The following is a 22,477-nucleotide window of genomic DNA, read 5'->3' as shown; positions in this document are numbered from 1 at the left end:
CTCGGATTCTCTGGCGAGTACATATGCTAGGAGTGACGGTAAATACTTTGAAATGCATTAGGTCTCTGTCCAGAATTTTTCCTTTAATTTTTCTATTTCCTCGAGGTTCTTCTTTTTGAGCTGGTCTCAGATTAATGTCAAATCATTATCGGAGTGTTTTTTACTTAAAAATTTTCAACGCAGTATTTAGTGACTATTTTCGTAAATTTTGTATACTGTTTATAGTTGATGTGGCGGCTGTAACTCTCTCTCCCGAACATAGATACTGTATACATTTCCACGGGTCTGTAATGTGATTCCTAAGTATTTATAATATGTGACGATCGTTAGTGTTCCTCTTTCATAAATGATAACATCGTTAGCTGCCGGTTTGCCGCCTTTTCTGAAAGTCATTGCTACCGTTTTGTTTTCATTTAATTGAAGTTCGTTCTCAGTTGCACGTACTGTAGCTTTGCTGAATGCATCCTGGATTTTTTTCAAGGCAACATGGGCTTGCACAGATAATGACGCTATCATTCCTGTTGTTGCAGTAGCGTTTCGGAAAATATTGAAATGTCGTATGGCTTTTAGTGCCGGGATATCCCAGGATGGGTTCGGCTCGCCAGGTGCAGGTCTTTCTATTTGACACCCGTAGGCGACCTGCGCGTCATCATGAGGTTGAAATTATGATGAAGACAACACACACACCCAGCCCCCGTGCCATTGGAATTAACCAATTAAGGTTGAAATCCCCGACCCGACCGGGAATCGAACCCGAGACCCTCTGAACCGAAGGCCAGTACGCTGACCGTTCAGCCAACGAGTCGGACACGGAAAGTATTAAGGACCCCATACACTCGCGGTTAACAATCAGTCGCACGCTTCCCTCAGTCGGCCTTTAGATGTGAAGATGTCAGCAACCCAGTGGAGTAAACGAGACGCGACCCTTGCGTTCATTGAGGTTTATTGTGGTATTAATGCCTTACTATTGTTTGTTATTAAGTTTTCCAACGTTTTGCTTTTTCGTAATAATCCATATATATATAATTATAAAGTAAGAGTTTTGGCTGTACACTGCTCAGAATAAAAAAAAAAGTATTTCTGTATCCGTCGTGTTCGAGGGTTCGCATTTTTATTTTACATCATCTCTGTCTGTCTGTCTGTCTGTCTGTCTGTCTGTCTGTCTGTCTGTCTGTCTGTCTGTCTGTCTGTCTGTATCTATGCACGCGTATCACGAGAAAATTGCTGAAGAGAATTTAATGAAAATCGGATGTAAAGTCGGGGAATAAAGCTCTACAGTCTAGGTTATAAATACCTTTATTCACGCTGGATGAAAGGTTAGTTTAGGGGAAGGCGCCTAAAATTTATAAATATCTATGTTTTTAAGCAATTTAATAACATCTTATTCACATTGTGTATACGACTGGGCAGTTATTCTCTACGATTTATCTGCGCAGTTCAACTTCATCTAGAATTCTGTATACAATGTAGTTCCGTAGCGAAGCACGGGTACATCAGCTTCTTCTTCTTCTTCTTCTTCTTCTTCTTCTTCTTCTTCTTCTTCTTCTTCTTCTTCTTCTTCTTCTTCTTCTCCTCCTTCTTCTTCTTCTTCTTCTTCTTAGGTGTGGTTGGACTCATGTGTTATCGACCAGTCACGAAAAGGGTACATCAGCTAGTAACTAATAAATGCCTTTACTTACTTGAACGTACTGTTTCAGGGTCTTTGTTATCGCTTCGCTTGTTTCCATTACGTTCCTCCCCAGGGCTTGATGGATATCCTGATAGAAAACTTCATATCCATGACGTTCTGCCGGTTGCCAAGAATCTCAGTGCAGCAATGGGCCTCCAGTTCGGTGGAACTGCCTGCCTTAGACGCGTATCATGTTTCTGAATGTACGGTGACACTGCCGACAACAATTCGTTAAATGTCTCTTGGACACCTGATTTCACCAAAGCAGACTCCGAACCGACAAAATAACTGAGCTAACTGAAGGGAAGACTGTGCAACTGCTGGGTTCCGTTCAGTTCAGTTAAACTGCGCAGTTTTTCTCTACGATTTATCTGCGAAGTTCAACTACAAGTGGATTTGGATTTACACACACGTTGGTAGGGACCGGATTTACCGCACGCTGTACAGATGGCATCATTAGCAGGTCATGCACTCCTGGGATGATGATAATGATTGTCACAAAATAAAATATTTTTCGATTTTAGGGGACATTGGACTGGGGGCCTGTGTGAAAGCGTGTACAGTTTTCGTGGACATGAAACAGACACCGTAACCAGTGTACGTCATATGGATGGAAGAACGCCATTTTGGTGGACGGAAAGACGTGTTTTTGTAAGATGTTCATGTTGGACGTATTAAGCCTAGAAAGGGAGGAAGCCTGAAAACCTATCCATGAATCGATGTTTCTCTGTGTAACTGAGAAAATAGTAGCTTTCATTGTCCGATTCTTGCTCAATCTTCTCCAAGGCACTTCATGTGAGTTGTGGAAACGCTGATGAGAAGTTGAATGTAGCTTAGTCATTTCTAAAGTTCGTGCTTGGTCAAATGCAGCATCCAACGTATGTGTTCTCTTTTCCGGTCATCTTTGACGAGTGAATGGACACCTCAAATCTCTAACAAAAGCCTCTCAAATGTGCATATTATTTTTTATACTGTTCAGCTTATACTTTTCAAAATTACACTCTTTGCTTATTTGCTTCAAGGCTTGGAGGTATTGATCTACAGATTCTTCGATACCTAGATGCTAAACAGTATCTGGCACGAATCTCATTTGAGGGCTTTACCTATAGAGTCCAAGATAGCTACAGCATCTCGGTACTTTTTACTAACACTAATGTATCGATAAACATCTGAAGTCACGCAGTTTATTAAAAGTTGTGAACTTACTTTCTCGTGTTGTATTAAAAATACCGCTTATAAAGTTTAGCCATTTTCCTTCAGCATCATTTTATGGGGGTTCAACATCGAACGTTTCAGGCCTCAAAAATCTTTCCATTGAAGCGACATTTGCTTATTAAATATTAATAACAAATGTTACCCTTAGTTCACGCAACACACCATTTGCATCGCAAACTTCTAGGCGCAGAATGACAGTCGTTTGTTTATTTTTCGTGGACGACGTGATCACGCGGTGCACAAGGCTGCCAACGTGTCTACTTAGGATCTAGGTACAAGGCGATTGCTGTGTACATTGTTAGAAGCGGCAAAGATAAGTTGCGGGTACTAAATGGCCTCTGTTCTTGCCGTGCAATTATAGAAAAAAGCCTCTTCTGTTCTCCCGACAGGACAGAGATTGGCCTAGAGATATTAAATTACTTTCTTTCTTGCCGTGCGATAGCAGCGCATTCTACGTGGGCAAGTGGTGAAAAGCTCAATTAATTTATCATGCCGGGTAGTTACAAAGCCATTGTTGTGTACATGTATTGTTTCCATTATTTGTGCGTTTATTCTGCGCGGGTTGGTAACGGAATGTAATTCTCGTCATTTATGGGAATGACGTCATATACGATTATTATTGGCCAATAGCAATGCTAGTAGCTACCCCAGCTATGGAGAATGGCTGAGAAAATAGTAGAGAGGTTTGGAATTGATTATAACAGTAAATTAACTTCGGGGGGCTAGCTGGTGCGTCTGTAGAGAGTGCAACAAAAAACACATCTCTCCTCTAATAGGAATTCTACGCAAGATTTGCACCATTTCTACTTACTTACAATGTTATAAAGCTTGCGTGAAACATAATAGATTTTTACCATGAATTCAAGCCTTTTTTTGACAATATATAAGCTTTAATAAGCAAAGATCTGACGCACAGGACTTGATTTAATAAATATTACAAAACATCAAAGGGAACAATTGAAGTATTATCTCTATACAATAAAGGAAAGAGCTATTGAGGAAAAGTGACACCTTAACATCGCGAATATTAGCAAAAACACAATATATAAATCTGAGTTTAGAGCTTCTATGGATGGTTTAGCGGAATTTTTAAAACGGACACACAGGGACCAAATTATTTCAGAAAATTGAAAATCAGTAAAAATGTACAAATCAGGTAAATTACAAGATATGTACCCAAATATAACATCATAACTTGTTCAGCAATATTGTCGAGGTCGGGTATGAAATGAAATGAATCTACTCATGTCAAATAGCACCAAATGTGAACACTATTTTTTTGACCAACGAGACGCCTTACACGATGATAGCCGCTAGGCGGGCTATAATGTATTGTGGAATAATAGCAATAAGACAACATGGGAAATAAGGGATGTATGGCCATACTTCAATGTTAACTGATAAGGCAATACAGGTATGTTATAAATTGTTCATATAAAGGGAACTCCTAAGAACTGTTAGGCATTGTTAACATTATTATTATTATAATAATAATAATAATTATTATTATTATTATTATTATTATTATTATTTACTGTCGTGCACTGGTTCACTTTTTTTTATCGTAGTCAACAGATCACAGTAGGATTGAATAGGACTTACTGGTGTTCACTGACGAAGTCCCCGGCACTCTAAATCAGCTGTGATGATACACAACACTTCATTCTACATCTCGATCCCATTCTTGAGACAGCCAGAACCCAAGGTTTTAAAAATTAGTTTCTTAAACAAATAATACCCCAGTTTAATAAATAAATTACAGCTCTGTACTCATATCAAGAAATCCGAAATTATTTTGCGTTCTCCTTAATCAAGATATAGCATTTCCCAAGTGCATGCTTAGAGCTACACATCCATACTGCTAATCCAATTCGCTCGGTTAGTCAAAGACTGATTAAAAGAAATGAAACTAGGTTTGCATAATTCTTAACTTATCCCAAGTTATCTTTCAAATACGGGAGTATCGGAGTCATTTTGGCGTCGAAGAGAGTTATGGCGGACCCCAGGGATTATCTGGTTATGGCTCTGATGTCAAATATAGCTTTTGTAACTGCTGCCACTTCCAATTTTATGTGGATCCTGAATGGGTTCATTGCCACTGTGAGGTCAAGCCGCACTATAAAGTTAAGACCTCTTTTTAATAATGTTATTTGCTTTACGTCCCACTAACTACTTTTACGGTCTTCGGAGACGCCAGTCCCACAGGAGTTCTTTTACGTGCCAGTAAATCTACCGACACGAGGCTGCCGTATTTGAGCACCTTCAAATACCACCGGACTGAGCCAGGATCGAACCTGCCAAGTTGGGGTTGAAAGGCCAGCGCCTTAACCGTCTGAGCCACTCAGCCCGGCAAGACCTGTTTTTAATACCGTAACTGTTTTAAAACCACGCAGACGTTCATAATGAATATTACACACACTTTTCTCAATTCACATACCTAATTCCTAAAACTACCAGTGCATCTATTTATTTTTTTATTGTGACTGATCAGTATGTGGAGAAGTCTGAAAATATTAATCCCAGGGACACTTCAAGCCACCTCTGTCTAATAGACTGAACTATGAAACAAATTCCCTTGCACAAATCAGGCTCAAAAGGGAAAAGTTTCTTTGCTTGTAATAAACTTGGGTAACAATATTTAATGAAAACCCTACAATCTGTTTTCCAGTCAGTGACCGGGTCAGGAATGGAATGAATGAAGTCCCCATCTTGCGGCGAGGATAGGAATTGTGCCGGTTGCCGAAGCCCGTCACAATCCTCTGGGGTAATGATTAATGACTGACAGATGAAGTGAAATGATAGTGGAGAGTGTTGCTGGAATGAAAGATGACAGGGAAAACCACAGTACCCGGAGAAAAACCTGTCCTACCTCCGCTTTGTCCAGCACAAATCTCACATGGAGTGGCCGGGATATGAACCACAGTATCCAGCGGTGAGAGGCCGACGCGCTGCCGCCTGAGCCACGGAGGCTCTGGTAATAATATTTGATACGTGCTGAGATATTATTAGTCTCTGCAAAATGACCTCTCTAAAGAACCAGAGATACAAGGAAATGCCATTTGGTCCTTGTTTCAATGACGGTGAAATCCTGACATTCACCTCCCCGTGGTAGAGAGGGGGCAACGACTGCATATAAAAATTATATTTTATATGCAGGCGGCTAACGAATGAAGGGACCGATTATCTCCCGGTATAAGGAGATCCCCTATACCAAGTGCCAACAGTCTCTTTGAGAGTGGATGAGCGGGTATGGGTAAGGACACTCTATTGTCCTGGCGACAAGAAATTGTTCCCAAAGGCGGAGGAACCAGTTTGGTCAACGGCATTAGGATGCAGAAGGCAACGGGAAACCACTGCATTAAAGATCCTGAGAGATATTCCAATAAATTCACATGGCATGGCTGCAACGTCAAGATCAGAGCTGGCCTTGTGGATCGTCTACCTCCGTTTGGAGACGACGTCTTAAGAAGAAGAAGAATACTCCTAACCTATCTATTATATTTCTGAATTTACCGCAACACCCCTTTACATACCAAACAACGAAACTAAGCATCAGTAAACATCCAAGATTGGGTAGGCCTTCTAAAGAAACTCTAAAAACAATATACCTAATTAGATATATCATTCACACGTCAGAACAATTAGATTGCTAATAAAGTAATATGTAACAGAATCTGCCCTAAATGCAGGTCGGTAGTGATTGCTGTATAGGAGCGACGAGATAGTTCGGCACCAACCACAACATAACTAACAGATAATGAAATAGCGAATTCAGGCAACAAGGTAATTCTTCCACGCGCACACGGTGGCAACATAAACCAAACACCACAGAATGTAAACAAGGTCCAATACGCCCACTGACGCTTGCCCCAAAGTCGCGGCCATTTTATGAAATATCGATGTATGCATCCAGTTCTGATAGTTATAGTTGGTCTTCTTCTTCTTGAAATGCGTCCAACCACACCTTTCAAGAAGAAGAAGAAGGTCTTGGCTGATGGCAACAGTGCTTTTGATATTGTTTTTTCTGTTTGGTAATTCATATGACGGATTTAGAGCTCTCAAAAACCTAATAAAACCGTTGTATTTTACCAATGAAAGTGTGTGGAAATCTGAGGTGAAAAGACCAAGAATGTGTCTGTCTAGAGTTTTCTTTACTTGACTGCTCACCTTTTCTTGGCACATAATTAAATAGTGATGCTGGCCTGTCTAGAAGTAGTTACTTTTGTCGTAGAACCGGTAGATGTAGATGGCTGTTGCTCCTGGACTTCGAAAAATCTGTGAGATCCTGCAATTGCTATGGATTCTCGGTTCTACTCTGGCTCTGGTGGTGAGTTTCTTTGTATTCTAACTGTTGTTTTCCTACTCCCATTGTAGAACTACAGATAGATGTAACCTTATACTGTGTTTTAAGTTGTTTTTTGTTGATTTAATTTTTTTAATAATGTCGCATCTTGCGAATTGATCAAAGATCGGTGAAATAACTCCACAAAGTACTTGACTTCGCACGTTTACTCACTGTGGATTCACTAGGTTACCCTGGAAGTTTTTTTTTAAAATAACGAGTGGATGCTCAATTGGCGGCAGAGAAGGGCTTCTTTTCAGTTGTCGTAAGCATGACGTCACCGTGGAAGGAATTTCAGCAAGAGTACCAACTGTTTATTAACAAAGCACGATGAAACAATGATTCGACTTTACTAGGCAAACTAGCAATGCTTTGAAGCATTGCCCTTTCAGTTGGTTGGTTAGAATTCAGGTGAAATTTCAGGCCCGTACATTGTACGCGTAGATACCTTGGTGTCACACATGTAAATATGTATTTATTCAATTTTCCTATATCAGTGAAATATTGCTTAGAGGACGATGTTAGAAGTTAAAATACTAGGTTTTTTGAGTTTTAATTTAATGCGTATTGTTTCCATTATTTAAATTATCGTAAATAAAAGATTCATACTTAAAAATACAGGAATGTAATAATCTTAAAACATGCAAACATGTGGAGTGCCTGCGTTTCTGATGACGTTTATATGTGTGACTTGAAATGGAACTTCTAGGATCGTAGCCAAGCAGGTAGTTCAAGAATGGTACAGTGTATAGTTTAAACTTGATTTCAGTATAACACTTTAACACTTTACACCTGTAGATGACCACGGAAACAACCTATTGTACAATAAATTCGGTACAGGAGGCATGAGACACGAAAGGGCGCATTAATACACTTTGATCTCTCTCACTCAAAAAAAAAAAAAAGGACGCAGAAACCGAAACAGAACCATTCAGCGAATTGTACTTTTAAAAGTTTTAATTTAATTAGTGTTTTCTTTCTTTCTTTCTTTCTTTCTTTCTTTCTTTCTTTCTTTCTTTCTTTCTTTCTTTCTTTCTGTCTTTCTTTCTTAATCCGTTTACCCTCCAGGGTTGATTTTTCCCTCGGACGAAGCGAGGGATCCCACCTCTACCACCTCAAAGGCAGTGTACTGGATACAACTGGGGAGAATGCCCAGGCGCCTCACCTGCTCTGAACAGGGGTCTTGGTGGGGGATGGGAAGATTGGAAGGGATAGACAGGGAAGAGGAAGGAAGTGGCTGTGGCCTTAGGTTAGGTACCATCCCGGCATTTTCCTGGAGAAGTGGGATATCATGGAAAACCACTTCCAGGATGGCTGATGTTGGAATCGAACCCACCTTTACTCAGTTGACCTCCCGCGGCTGAGTGGACCCAGTTCCAGGCCTCGTACCACTTATCAAATTTTTTTGGCAGACCCGGAAATCGAACCCGGGCCTCCGGGGGGTGGCAGCTAATCACGCTAACCACTACAGCACAGAGGCGGACCGAGAATACTTGTTTCAATAAAACACAAATGTGTTCAATTGTGATGTGCGCCATATTATAAAACTGAGAAACAATTTCTTTTATAATGTGACGGTTCCAGTATTCCACTTCCAGGAGGGAGGGTTGTTAGTGAATGTGTTGTGTAAGAGCTGCTGTCACTGTACTATGGTGACATGAAACCGTACACTGAATTTACACAGTATTTACCCTGCAAGTCAGCTGGTCTCTAATCATGTCACAAAACATTATCCCTCACGTTGTCCAGCGGATTCAATCGCTGTAACTGACACTTGTGAATATCAGACACACAGTATGTTAGTATTAAGTTTCTTTCATTCTTAATCCGTTTACTATTCAGGGCTGGTTTTTCCCTTGGACTCAGCGAGGGGTCAAACCTCTACCTCCTCAGGGGCAGTGTCCTGGAGCGTGAGTCTTTGGGTCGGGAGATTACAACTGGGAAGGAAGACCAGTACCTCGTCCAGGCGGCCTCACCTGCTATGCTGAGCAGGGGCCTTGTGGGGGGATGGGAAGACCGGAAGGGATAGACAAGGAAGAGGGAAGGAAGAGGCCGTGGCCGTAAGCTCGGTACTATCCCGGCATTTGCCTGGAGAAGTGGAAAACCACGGAAAGCAACTTCGAGGATGGCTTAGGTGGGAATCGACACCACCTCTCCCTGCCTACTGAGTTCACCTCCCGAGGATGAATGGACCCCGTTCCAGCCCTCGTACCACGTGTCTAATTTCTTGACAGAGTCGGGAATCGAACCCGGGCCTCCGGGGGTGGCAACTAATCACACTAACCACTAACCGGACTGTTAGTATTAAGTAACTTTCAGAATTGTACTCTGAAAGAAAAACTTGTGATGCATGGAAATCATTGTTCTGTTTTTCCACTTCACTTGATAAAAGCTGTATAAATGTAACCCCCATATGTTAGTTTCTGTGAAGCTGTAATTTAAAAGACTACGAGTATTTTGTTTGTTGTCTTACAATTGTCAGCCATGGAATGTGTAGACATGTCACGTTCCTCTGTTCGAAATTGTATCAAGAGATTTTTATAAACGTCCCTTCATAGACTTCGACGTCAGTACTTGAGCCTGTGGATTTAATGTTGCAGCCAAGAGCTCCCCTCATACAAATGGCGCCACTACCCCGTTATTTTTCTGTATAACTTAACTAATAACATAATTACAACATATTTATATGCTTTAGGTTTATATCACATTTACGCACTACAGGTACTATACAATTAAAATTCTAATAACTTATAGCAATGCAATACGTTCTCTATACTTGTAAAGATTTATCATAAAAACTTCAGTCATAATTACGATTAGTGCCGGTAACGATGATTTTTGCAGACAAGTATAAGATCGGGTTATTTTTGTCACTAGAATGTGTCTGATTTATATAATCTGTTAATGCATTCGTGTGGGTAACGGCTACGATTACAACGCAGCAAGGCGTTCCTGTTCCCTTGTGGTTACTGGTCGCAATCAACACCTGAGTTGATTGGAATTTCGTGACAGAGTAACCGTTATTTTCCATCCATATTGTTTTTGTAACGGTGACGGTTCCAAACTGAGGCGTTATTCTTAGTCCATCACTTATCTTCATCATCATTATCTGTTTACCCTCCAGGTTCGGGTTTTCCCTCTGACTTAGCGAGGGAGCCCACCTCTACCGCCTCAAGGGCAGTGTCCTGGAGCTTCAGACTCTTGGTTGGGGGGATACAACTGGGGAGTATGACCAGTACCTCGCCCAGGCGGCCTCACCTGCTATGCTGAACAGGGGCCTTGTGGAGGGATGGGGAAGATTGGAAGGGATAGGCAAGGAAGAGGGACAGAAGCGGCCGTGGCCTTAAGTTAGGTACCATCCCGGCATTCGCCTGGAAGAGAAGTGGGAAACCACGCAACACCACTTCCAGGATGGCTGAGGTGGGAATCGAACCCACCTCTACTCAGTTGACCTCCCGAGGCTGAGTGGACCCCGTTCCAGCCCTCGTACCACTTGTCAAATTTCGTGGCAGAGCCGGGAATCGAACCCGGGCCTCCGGGGGTGGCAGCTAATCACGCTAACCACTACAACACAGAGGCGGACGTCCATCACTTATATTCAATGAAATCGGAAACTATTCTGTACAGTGTCGTGCTGTCAATTTTTGAAATGGGAAGACACTAAACCATGCGAATTTAAACGCCAGAAATACGTGAAGTACCCATTAGAAATAATGAATTTGCACTCAATTATATCCCTTAAAAATGTCTTCCCTTTTCTTTGTTCCTTTTCTGAGACTGTATCCTTGACTGTACAGTACTGTACAACCTCAAATTCTCCCGTTCCCAGTGAGACCTTCACAGTCTGATCAACAGTATACGGACAGCTGCTGAGAACCGTCCTCGAAGTGATTCTCGGATATACTGCACAGTAGTAGGTTTTAATACGCGGAATGCCCACTCTCAACCTTTATTAGAGTTCGAACTCTGCGGGAGTGACTGTCTGCTAGAAGTTAGAACGTCTCCGGAGAAATGACGGACGATACTTCCTGCATCGCTGTAGCAAGCGGACTTCGGAGTAAGGAGACGAGATGCTCGACTATGTGGTATGTTTCGAGCTGTCACTGGAGAGTTGTCTGACTCGTTGGCTAAATGGTCAGCGTACTAGCCTTCGGTTCAGAGGGTCCCGGGTTCGATTCCCGGCTGGGTCGGGGATTTTAACGTTCATTGGTTCATTCCAGTGGTCCGCGGGCTGAGTGTTTGTGCAGTCTACAACATTCCTGCAACTCACACACCACATAGAACACTATCCTCCAACACAATTACACGCAGTTACCTACATATGCCAGATGCCGCCCACCCTCATCGGAGGATCTGCTTAACAAGGGCTGCACTCGGCTAGAAATAGCCACACGACATTATTAGTGGAGAGTTGGCGTGGAATGACGTAAGTAGAAGAGTACGCTTGCGTGGAGCTTTCAAAAATAGGAAATATCATAATATGAAGACAAAGTAGGTATTCAAGAGGACAGATTAGGGCAAATATTCATTTACAGGATGAGGCGTTAGGGATTGGAATGAATTATCAAGGGAAATGTTCGATACATTTCCGAGTTCTTTGAAAATTCAAGAAAAGGCTAGGCAGGGAATCTACCACCTGGGCGACAGTTCTAAATGCACATCATTGATGACTGGTAGTAATGTGCTTCGTTGGGGTCTGCAGTGACCGAGCGAGTTGGCCGTGCGGTTAGTGGCGCGCAGCTGTGAGCTTGCATTCGGGAGATAGTGGGTTCGAACCCCACTGTCGGCAGCCTTAAGATGGTTGTCCGTGGTGTTCCATTTTCACACCAGGCAAATGCTGGGGGCTGTACCGTAATTAAGGCCACGGCCGCTTCCTTCCCACTCCTAGCCCTTTCCTATCCCATAGTCGCCATAAGACCAATCTGCGTCGGTGCGACGTAAAGCAACTTGAAAGAAAAACAGACCCTGTTTCACGGTGGGGAGTGTTATGAGTACTATCATGCTGAAACACACTGTAATCATCCCCGAACTGGTCTTTTACTGTAGACAACATGAGCTGATCAATATGTCCTAATATCCTTTCACCTTTAACGTGCTCTATCGGACCCTTTCCATGAAAATCAACCCAATTCGTTCACTTCCCCTCCACCAAATTTCGCTGTGGATGCTTTACAGGTTGTCATGTAAGAAGCTGACTTCCGAAAGGTAACAAATTCAAAAGTAAATTTTTACAGGAGAGAAAATGCTCAGAGTGTAAAATTTCAACTGAAAATTCATTTTACCAATTTTATTACGTTCATATGGAATAAGTGCATCATTGTTAACAGAACCAAGTACCGACACCAGATCAAAAACTTCAAGGGCTTTCGTGAAGAACAGCAGAACAGCGGGTGGACAGCTGAAAGATGCAACGATAGTGGGCTGCAGAGAAAGCTTTTAAACATGTGTAAATATTGCTTATTGTGGTCTCTAATGACCGTAAACGCCTAAAAAATACATTATTATAAAAGTATATCTGTTGAAACCTCTTCAGTTTAGGAAATATTCAAGAAAAAAGGATGGATTTGGTACTTTTTGAGACTAAAGCCCTAAATAATTATAATTGAAAATTATACATTTCTCTGTAGTCATCAAAAAACTGGACTGTATTTAAATATAAAATGATCAAAATTAACGTATTTGCAGCGAGGATGCAGGTTAGTTAAATAATTATTCTTCTTAATCTGTTTACCCTCCAGGGTTGGCTTTTCCCTCGGACTCAGCGAGGGATCCCACCTCTACCGCCTCAAGGGCAGTGTCCTGGAGCTTCAGACTTTGGGTCGGGGGATACAACTGGGGAGAATGACCAGTACCTCTCCCAGGCGGCCTCACCTGCTATGCTGAGCAGGGGCCTTGTGGAGGGATAGGAAGATTGGATGGGGCAGGCAAGGAAGAGGAGGAGAAGCGGCCGTGGCCTCAAGTGAGGTACCATCCCGGCATTTGCCTGGAGAAGAAGTGGGAAACCACGCAACACCACTTCCAGGATGGCCGAGGTTGAGTGGACCCCGTTCCAGCCCTCGTACCACTTTTCAAATTTCGTGGTAGAGCCGGGAATCGAACCCGGACCTCTGGGGGTGGCAGCTAATCACGCTAACCACTACACCACAGAGGCGGACATAACAATGTAAATTAAGCAAAATGTTCTGTTGCTGCTGGTCACGTGGCCCGGAAATGGCTCCTCATTGGCTGCAGGGATACTTTATATTTTGGTCAATTCATCCCGGGAGAGTTGGTACTTGTTGGCATAGAACGCTGTTTCTCGTCATGTGTCGAAAGCCCTGCATAATTTTCTTTTTGATATTGTGTACGGCCTCTAGTTCTTTATAGTTCACATCATCAGTTGTCTTGAAGGATGCAAATAACCGGAGCGTAGACGATGATATAACTTATATCATACAAGTTATTTTTGTTGCTGCTGAGGAGCCCTTTTCATATTTTTCTGGGACTATTCGGCGTAAACTTGTTCCTTGGTGGAACGAAAAAATTGCAGCAGCTATAAAAGAAGCATTTCGGTGTTGTGTACTTTATCTACGGTTAACATTTTTAGTAGACATCTGTGGCTGTACATTTCAAAAGATTCTACTGTAGTTTTTTTGCTGTGACTATCTGTTAGTGTCCTGACCACAACACCGTATAGCAATTATGAGAATAGGTAGCACTGAAGTATACGAAGACGAATACTTATATAAAATTCCCTGCTGCAAAGAATGTTGGTCATTTTCTTAAATATGAAACTCTTACCTGCTCAATCCGAGATCTTATTTCTATTGAATCGTCCCTCTTGTGATTAAGTAAGCATCCAAAAAATCTGATGCTGTGAACTTTTTCTAATGTTTTACCAGAAACTGTCAGGTTAACACCGAGAATGGCATGTTTACTCACAATCATTATCTTGGTGTCCGACTTATTGGCTGAACGGTCAGGGTACTGGCCTTCAGTTCAGAGGGTCCCGGGTTCGATTGCCGGCCGGTTCGGGGATTTTAACCTTCATTTGTTAATTCAGTGATCCTTCGACTACAGATTCACACAGATTCACCGTAGTGTTGTATCTCTATTGAAATGTGGAAAGCGCATGTGGTTGCAGAATTCACTGTGCAAATCACTGCGCCATCAGAGTTCTATGTATCACTACCAGAGAGGCTCGAGAATCAAAGGTAATGACACTTTATAACATTAGTAATTACATTAATCCAATAATGATTATAAGACGTCGCTTATTTACAATGAGACTTTAAAATGTGATTAAAGGACACATCTAGTTTTATCAGGCGCTTAAAACTATTCTTTCTATAATCGCTAATATTATACTGTGATGGGCAATAAAAGTCCTTAAACTAAAATATCAATTCGTAGAGGCAGCGAGTTTTACTCTAAATTGATTAACCTTCCATTTAAAGTTAATTACAAGTGCACTCCAGTTCGTGTTTTCCACTTCCGCAGTTTTTGCATGCTAACTCTGCCAAACGCACAGCCCTCTGGCGCGTCGAACTCCTGCTTTCCAACACGGCCTCTCACATCGCAGTGTTGTACCCAGAGCAATTTACTTCACAACAAAACTAACACCCTGCATGGAACTCCGAGGAGCCGTCTTTCTGAGCCACTCTTCGATGCACTCCCAGCTTACTCGCTTAGGATTCGCTGGGTATCAATGACTGATTCAAGACTATTTCATGATGCTGCGGACTCACTAATTTAGCTCCTTTTTTTATAGGTGCGGGGGCGGGGGGTCCTGACAAAGAAGCTCGCAACTTCATTCACACATATTCATCGCAGTGTTGTATCTCTATTGAAATGAGGAAAGCACGTGTGGTTGCAGAATTTTCTAGGCAAATCGTTGCGCCATCAGAGTTCCATGTATCACAGCATTTTCGAAATAGTTCGGCCAACTTCCTCATCACATGCCTCAACAATTCGCTGAGGCTATTGTTCTGCATAACGCTGGCCCTGTTCAAATTGTCACCGCTCCACCAGCATTACCACTTCCTTCAGCCCCGTACCCTCGGTCCTCATGGTCACGACACTTCAGATTTTGTTGATCTATTGTTCATAACTCTCACAACTATATCAATAGGTTTTTCCTTCCACATAAATGGCAAGTTTTTTCTAAATCTGACGTCATCGTCTCCTCCAGGATACTCCACAAGAAAGTTGTAACTAGGTACAAGTCAATCTGTTCCGGTGCATGGTTTTCTATCTTTCCCTTTGAGTATCATTCACCAGAATAATATTTCTTAAGTTATCATTTAGTTAAAAGTCTACGCAATAAATTACTGTTTTCCATTAGTATCTATATTGAAATAAAGAACATCTTTTCACAGGGGACATTCCAAGGTGAGGAGGAGGGCCGGAAAATTCCCGAAACTGAATGGGCATATGTGCAAAAATGGATGAAGAAGACAATCGACGATCTGAAAGGGTCGTGGTTAAAGGTCACGTCATCGATGAATAAGGTAGCCAAATCAGAGGAAACTAAGATAGATGAAATGAGGAAATCAATAAAGAATGACGTCAGGAAGGAAGTGGATAGGCTTAAAAAACAAGCGAATGATGAGGAATTGGATATCAGGGAGTGTCTGAGTGAAGTGAGCGATGGAGGAGAAGCCTTGGCAAAGTCCCTTTTGAAGGGGGCGATGCAATGCATCACTGATGAGGTAAGTTGAACGAAGCTAAGCTGGATATAGACTGCTTAAAGGCAGCGTAAGTATGGTAAACACTGTCCTGAAGTAGATGGTTTTGTGTTGCACTGACAATGTAAATTAAACAGGGATAAATGATCATGGTCTTCTTGAAATGGTGGGGTGGGGGTGAGGTCAGCGTAGTTAATATTCTCTTGAGCAGGGTGGCTCAGTGTACGACTGTTTGTTTAATTAGGAGTAAGGTTAAATATCGTAGGTCGCTTGTAGCAGGGGTCAACATGGTTAACATTGCCCTGAAGGAGAAGGCTCAGTGAGACATTGAGGAGGGTGCAGGGGATGCAGACAGAATTGAAGGAGGTAAGGGCCTTCTACAGAATGTGGCTGGCATGGTAAATTGATAAATGGGCGAAACTGGTATCACCACGGGCCGCTTGTAGGAAATGTAAGCACGTTGAACTTCCTCCAAGAAGAGGCAACTCAGCGTGTCACTGGTGAGCAAAGACGATACTTCTATTAAGGTGCTCGGCCTACCCTGAAACATCGTGTGTCAAACTTCTTTGACTACACTTCCATTTACCTTTCATTCTTAGACTTGATTTGAGTAAACATGTTTCATTGCCGATCATCTTTTACTTCATAGTCAAGCTGTAACACCCATCGTGGGCAACATGGCGTATACAACTTCGTAACGCGCTTGCTTATGGTGTTCGAAGCTTCAAGGTAGGGAACAGCCAGGGGCGGGTATTTGTGGAGATCTAGATAATTAGGATATGCAAGATAATGATCTGATTTTGCTAATGTTCACAAACTAAGGGATTCTCATTAATAACGTATGGATAAACCAATTGCTACACGTCGGGAAATAGCGTCCCAAAAGTGAAATGTGAACACAATCGCGAATTACCACTATTGCGTCGTTTTATGGCAAAATTCACATGAAGACTTTTTATGGCTGTTTGAGTCTGGATAAAGTTTTGTTGTTCAGTTGGATTTGTTAAATTGTGTCCATAAACCTTACTGAGGATGGAGCACTTTCACATGGAATATATTGCTGGTGAAGATAATGGGCTATACAGGCATAAGCTGGAGGTAAAGCTTCCATACTCGGATACGTTCCACAGTCTGTATTTTTGTGGCCAGCTGTCACAAAGAAAAGAGTGTGGGATTCAGTTGCAGTGTTTATCATTATTATCACCAAGTTCGATGACTCCTCTTCATTAACTCCTTTCTTCTTTCATACCGATATATGTGGTTGTGAAATGCATAATCATTCCAGTTTTTGCGAAAACACCCGCAGAACAATATTCCAAGGAAGGTTGGAAGAAGGGAGTGATGAATTCCCTTTCTGTAAGTTTTGTTTGACCATACCGCAGCAATAACAAAATCCAATTAGTCTTTAATGTTAATTATGGTTTTTTGGTAGTGGAAATTAATATTCATATTACGTTTCAAAATAATTACATTTTCTACAATTTCCAAAAATCTCGGCCAATAATATAAAACACTTTTCAACAATCTGCGCTGACATCAATATTAAAAATCACGAATGATAAAATAAAATCAGTCTCCGTAAATACCTGGCCCTGGGTATAGCTATGCAGAGGGGTGAGATGTTCACAGCTGTTGCCAAGTCAACCATTTACGAGGATTTCTATTTTTATTTATTTATTTATTTATTTATTTATTTATTTATTTATTTATTTATTTATTTATTTATTTATTTATTTATTTATTTATTTATTTATTTAGCTTATGGATTTTAGTGCCAGAAGTGTCCGAGTGTATTGTTGGACGTGCTGGTGAATGGTCAGCTGTTGAAAGTGTCCTGTCTTATCGTAGTAATAAATTAGAATATAATATCATTTATTGTCATTAGTAAACTCCTTTCCTCGTCCTGAGGTGGCACAGCTCTTTCCAGGTACACTCCCAATGGAGGTGAACTCTATGTACCATTTTAACCACATACCAGTCTTCCTGCTCTTCCTGAACTTCTGACTGTACCGGGAATCGAACCCGGGCCGCGGAGGATGGCAGATAATAGTGCTCACCGTAACGCTACGGAGGTGGACATTCCTTGTCGTTAAAGATAATACATTGTAATGGACAAATTCATAGAAAATGTTTTTATATCATGAATTAACCGTATTGATTTCGCTCCCAAGAAGTGATAACATAATACCTTCATTTACACTTCATCTATCCTATACCTACAAGTGATATATCTACATATATACACGTCTTTACTAATTTATATGGAGGTGTCCCAGTTTCTCTTCAAATTCCTGTAGACTGTAAGTGCTGTTTACCGTCAGCCTGATGATTTTTTTAAAGACTTTTGAATTGGCCGATGACCTTCGATGTTAGGACCCTTAAAACAACAAGGAAAAAGCAAGCAAAGACTTCTGAAAGGATTTCACCAACATTTATATATTTATTTGCCTTGTTTTGCTTGGCGTAGTTAAGGCCATAAAGCCTTCTCTTACACTAAACCAAGATTAACAATTACATCAAACTGATACAATTAAAGTAACTAGGACATAGTTTAAAGAATGAACACATAACTTAAAGGTAACTGTAATACGAATTTGTTGTTAATAATAGTAATGAATAATGATGGTCATAATCGCAACGTAACAGTCACAATTTAAATGGAAAGAAAATATTTCTTATATTGGTTTGTGAATAACGAGATCGACGTCAGGCTCCGTAACTCGTTTGGTATGGAGTTCCAGACCCGCGCAGAACCTGCTGTGGTGTGTGTGGGAATGGTCAGGATGTACCTGTTGTGGGAGCGGGTGTTGAGTTGATGAGTCTCTGAGAGCTTGGTAAACCTCGACGCTAGGTACTGAGGTGTAGATGTTCTTACAATATTGTGTTGTTGACACTGGGCATGAAGTTATCTTCTCGTTTGCAGGTTTAGCATCGACAGTTTCTTAAGACATGGAGTAACAGTTGACGCAGTTTTACGTTTAAGATGAATCGAATGCAGGTATTTTGAGCTTTCTGTAGTTTACTGGCTAATTGTGAGTTAAAGTCACTATATATAACTTCAAAGTTACCAAATAAAGATTTTTAGAGTTTAGACTGCATTAATTATTGTTGCTAGAGGTAGATTTTTATATATCTTTGCAATGGGTGGAGGGATCTGTACACTCTTGAACAAGTATATTTTACATGCTCTGCCCACCAGAGGCCTTCATCAAACATAACTCCAAGCTTTTTTTTACTGTTTTACTCAGTACAACTTTGGTATCATATAACTCAACGTCAGGTAGGTTCCCATTTCTAGTAAAAGTTACGTTTTATTTGCCGACCTATTATAATGATCGGGGTCTTTCCAGGTTTGATTCTGAGTCCAAATACAAAGCAATGACATTTCAGAATTGAGTTCTAGTATGGTTTCCGAGATGTTACATGAGTTAGAGTGTCTGGAAACCTGAAAATCATCGGCATAAATATGGTAACTAAAGGTTGTTAGTAACTTATAAATGTCATTGATAAAGATCGAAAATAATAATGGGCCCAGCACAGAACCTTGATGAACTCCACAAGTAACTTCACTCCAGGAAGATGAAATATTGCACAAAATTACTCTCTGATACCTACTTCTGAGGTAAGAACTAAACCACGCTGAGGTTTTTAAGCTTTGAAACTGAACCATTTTGGGGACCCTTTCTTTTCTGGCTCCGGTGCCTTTCTCTCTTTTTGGCGCCAAGTTGGGCGACCAATTTTTCTTGCACTGAACGCACTTAATTGGGTGTCCTCTCTATCCTCCAATTAGCCACGCGCTGGCGTTCAAGAAAATCCGCAGCTAACGACGGAGAACATCTCAGGGAATATGTTATACCAACTTTTTAACGTGAATGCGACTGAGATTTACCTTTCCTATCCTTCACTCACTATATATGTAAGTCTATTAGATCATTATGTCATAACGAACCGACTATAAATTTATTTACTCATCATCGAATATGAGATTATCTTAAATTAATCCTATAATCTATAAATAATAATGAATTAAATTCTTAATTACTAACATTTATTCAAAATAATATAGTATTTCCAGATAAGTTAAATATGTTTCCAAATATTTTTAAAAATAAATACATTGATATTTCATCGTAAGAATAATTTTGAAGTCGTTATCTTCATGATAACTTTTGGTCCACAATCATCAATCATCAAATATTTTATCATTGTCCAAGGTCTTATCTTTGTAGATAAAAATAATTCCTCTCCTAGAATTCTATGCGGATTGGAATTATTCAATGAAAATTATCCTGACCTGGCATAAATTACATTCCTCATCTTTTCAGCCTCTTATTGAAAAATGAAAATTGCAAAATTCTTTATGTTGACATTAAGGATATAATCAATTCAATAAACTAGCTTGAAATTATAGAAATTATATAATAAGCATGAAATAAGATAAAATTCTTTGGGAATATAATCTTAAGAATTACCAAATTCTCACGAAATATCAAATTCTAACAGATTGCCAAGTTCTGGCAGAATAGCAAGTTCTGACAGAGTATCTGGTTTTAACAGAGTATCAAGCTTTTACATAGTACCAAGTTTTAGCATTAAAAACAACCAAGACTGTTTCTTTTAGGGAAGATCTTTCATCTGTCTTTGCTTGCTTGAGACTAAATTTATTATTAAACATACGCAGAATAAGAAATGTTTCACCTCTGTAGCTTTCAATGGCTACCTATCATAATATTAAAAAATATTTTTCATACGCCAAGATAGTTTCAATAAGTTTGCTATCAGGTTATATTTAGGTCGTATCGCTTCATAAATTCAATCATATGGTTTCAAGTGGTCAAGGAATACCATAGATGAAACTTCCTATCTCATTAATAGCGATAAGCTAACATTATGAAGACTCTAAGATCATATCTGCCATCAGTAATCTGCTGTTTCAGCTTAAATCAGTTTAAATATTAAATAACATGTGAAATTCTCTTTGAAGTTGCCGTCATAGTCTTAATTATAGATTATTTGAAATTATTTTTGATGACCATAATCTATTATTAACCTGTAAGTTCCTTATATAATTGTCATCCACTCATATTATAGGTTATTCCATATTTCACATCACTACTAGCGTCAATTATAACCTTGATCCATATTTGCGTTACTTACTCTTACATTAATAATTAACCTTACATAAAATTATTTCCTCATACGTCGTCATATTTATCATAAATCCTCAACTAGTATATCCAAGAATACTTATTATTCATAACACTCACACTCCTTACCTCATATTTTCATCATATCTCTATATCGCCGCATATGTAAATATTATTTAATCCATTCATTGTAACGCTCAACTCATATAATTCCTCACCTCAATAAAATTAATGTTTTATGGATCAACAACTATCATTCCCGTCAATATGCACTTCATTTGTCAAAATATTCACATATTTAATCTATATTTACTTACATTTAGCAATATGTTGACGTTATTTATCATCTCGGTAACCTACAATTCGATATGCACCAATTCCGCACTTCAAATATATCAAAACACATTATTTATGGCATAACTCTTTGTAAATAAACTGAAATTCTGTTCGCATATCACTTCATTGATGAACGCAACTTTCCCTACACATGGATGTTACTATATACTTCGGAAGACTACCTATAACCTTGATTAAAACATCGCTATCAATGCACTCGCGTTGAAACTACATAATTAAGTCACTTCTCGAAGATATATCGACCTATTCCTAATAACGACAAATCAACAATTTACTACAAGATAATATAATCATAATTAATTTTGAATGGAATTCGTGAAACTTATCTTATTCTGCCTGTATTTTTGGCCTGGGATAGTTGTTGATTCGTCCTCCCACGGGACGATCATCTCTGGACTAGGGCAGTGCCATCTTCGAGTCGCGGTAACTGGACTTGTATGCTCGGGAAGAGTCGATTGGATTCCCGTCAGTCGTCAACCCCATCTCAACTCTAACAGGCCATGATGATGTTTCCGAAGACATGCATGAGAAACATATTCAAAGACATCGTTAATTTCATGATCTTCTTATTTACTAAGCCTTCTTGTACTATTACTATGTTCTTAAAGGTAGAATATGACGTCGTAAGTTCTGCTACTGTAGTTTCAATGATACAAATAGTGGCTTAAATATTGTCTTATTTTATGTTAATATGCTTTATATTAGCGTTTTCTTATCGTCTTCTCTAATAAACTCTCATCAATCTTTAATTCAATCCTAATATGCGCTCAGTTATTCTCTTTATTTCCTTCTGAATATTTCGCTTAGGATTTTATATATACGAGAAGTACAGTGTTAAGACTTCGTATTCTGACTGATTTTCTCGATAAATTTCGGAATTTTCTTCTTGAAATCTGCTATTTTCTTCGCGTAAGTAGCCTCTTGAAACTCTTCGTGACTTATTTCAGTGCAATGTTCGATTGTTCCTACTGTTGGTTTTTAACAATTTGAAATTAGTGCATTTATCTAAGTCACGGCCACTAGGATTCCGTTTTTCTGTATCTTTTACCTCATATTTACGGCCTCTTTGATTCCGCTCGTC

The 22,477-nt window shown here is 40.1% G+C and overlaps 1 protein-coding gene across 2 annotated transcripts in view; it reads left to right on the top strand.

The window, feature by feature from the left end:
* LOC136866800 (uncharacterized) overlaps nucleotides 1-22,477 on the top strand; it is a 98,152-nt gene that overhangs the window by 63,465 nt on the left and 12,210 nt on the right. Inside the window, exon 3 of one of the 2 annotated variants that reach the window (XM_068226697.1) lies at nucleotides 15,584-15,916. In XM_068226697.1, the coding sequence (XP_068082798.1) occupies nucleotides 15,584-15,916 (333 nt within the window). Of the gene's footprint in view, nucleotides 1-7,119; nucleotides 7,212-15,583; nucleotides 15,917-22,477 lie in introns of those variants that run through there. The other variant, XM_068226698.1, reaches the window with a different exon arrangement.

The sequence above is a fragment of the Anabrus simplex genome, chromosome 3 (assembly GCF_040414725.1).
Source record: "Anabrus simplex isolate iqAnaSimp1 chromosome 3, ASM4041472v1, whole genome shotgun sequence".
Classification (NCBI taxonomy): domain Eukaryota; kingdom Metazoa; phylum Arthropoda; class Insecta; order Orthoptera; family Tettigoniidae; genus Anabrus; species Anabrus simplex.
This window is presented reverse-complemented; position numbering and strand designations above follow the sequence as displayed.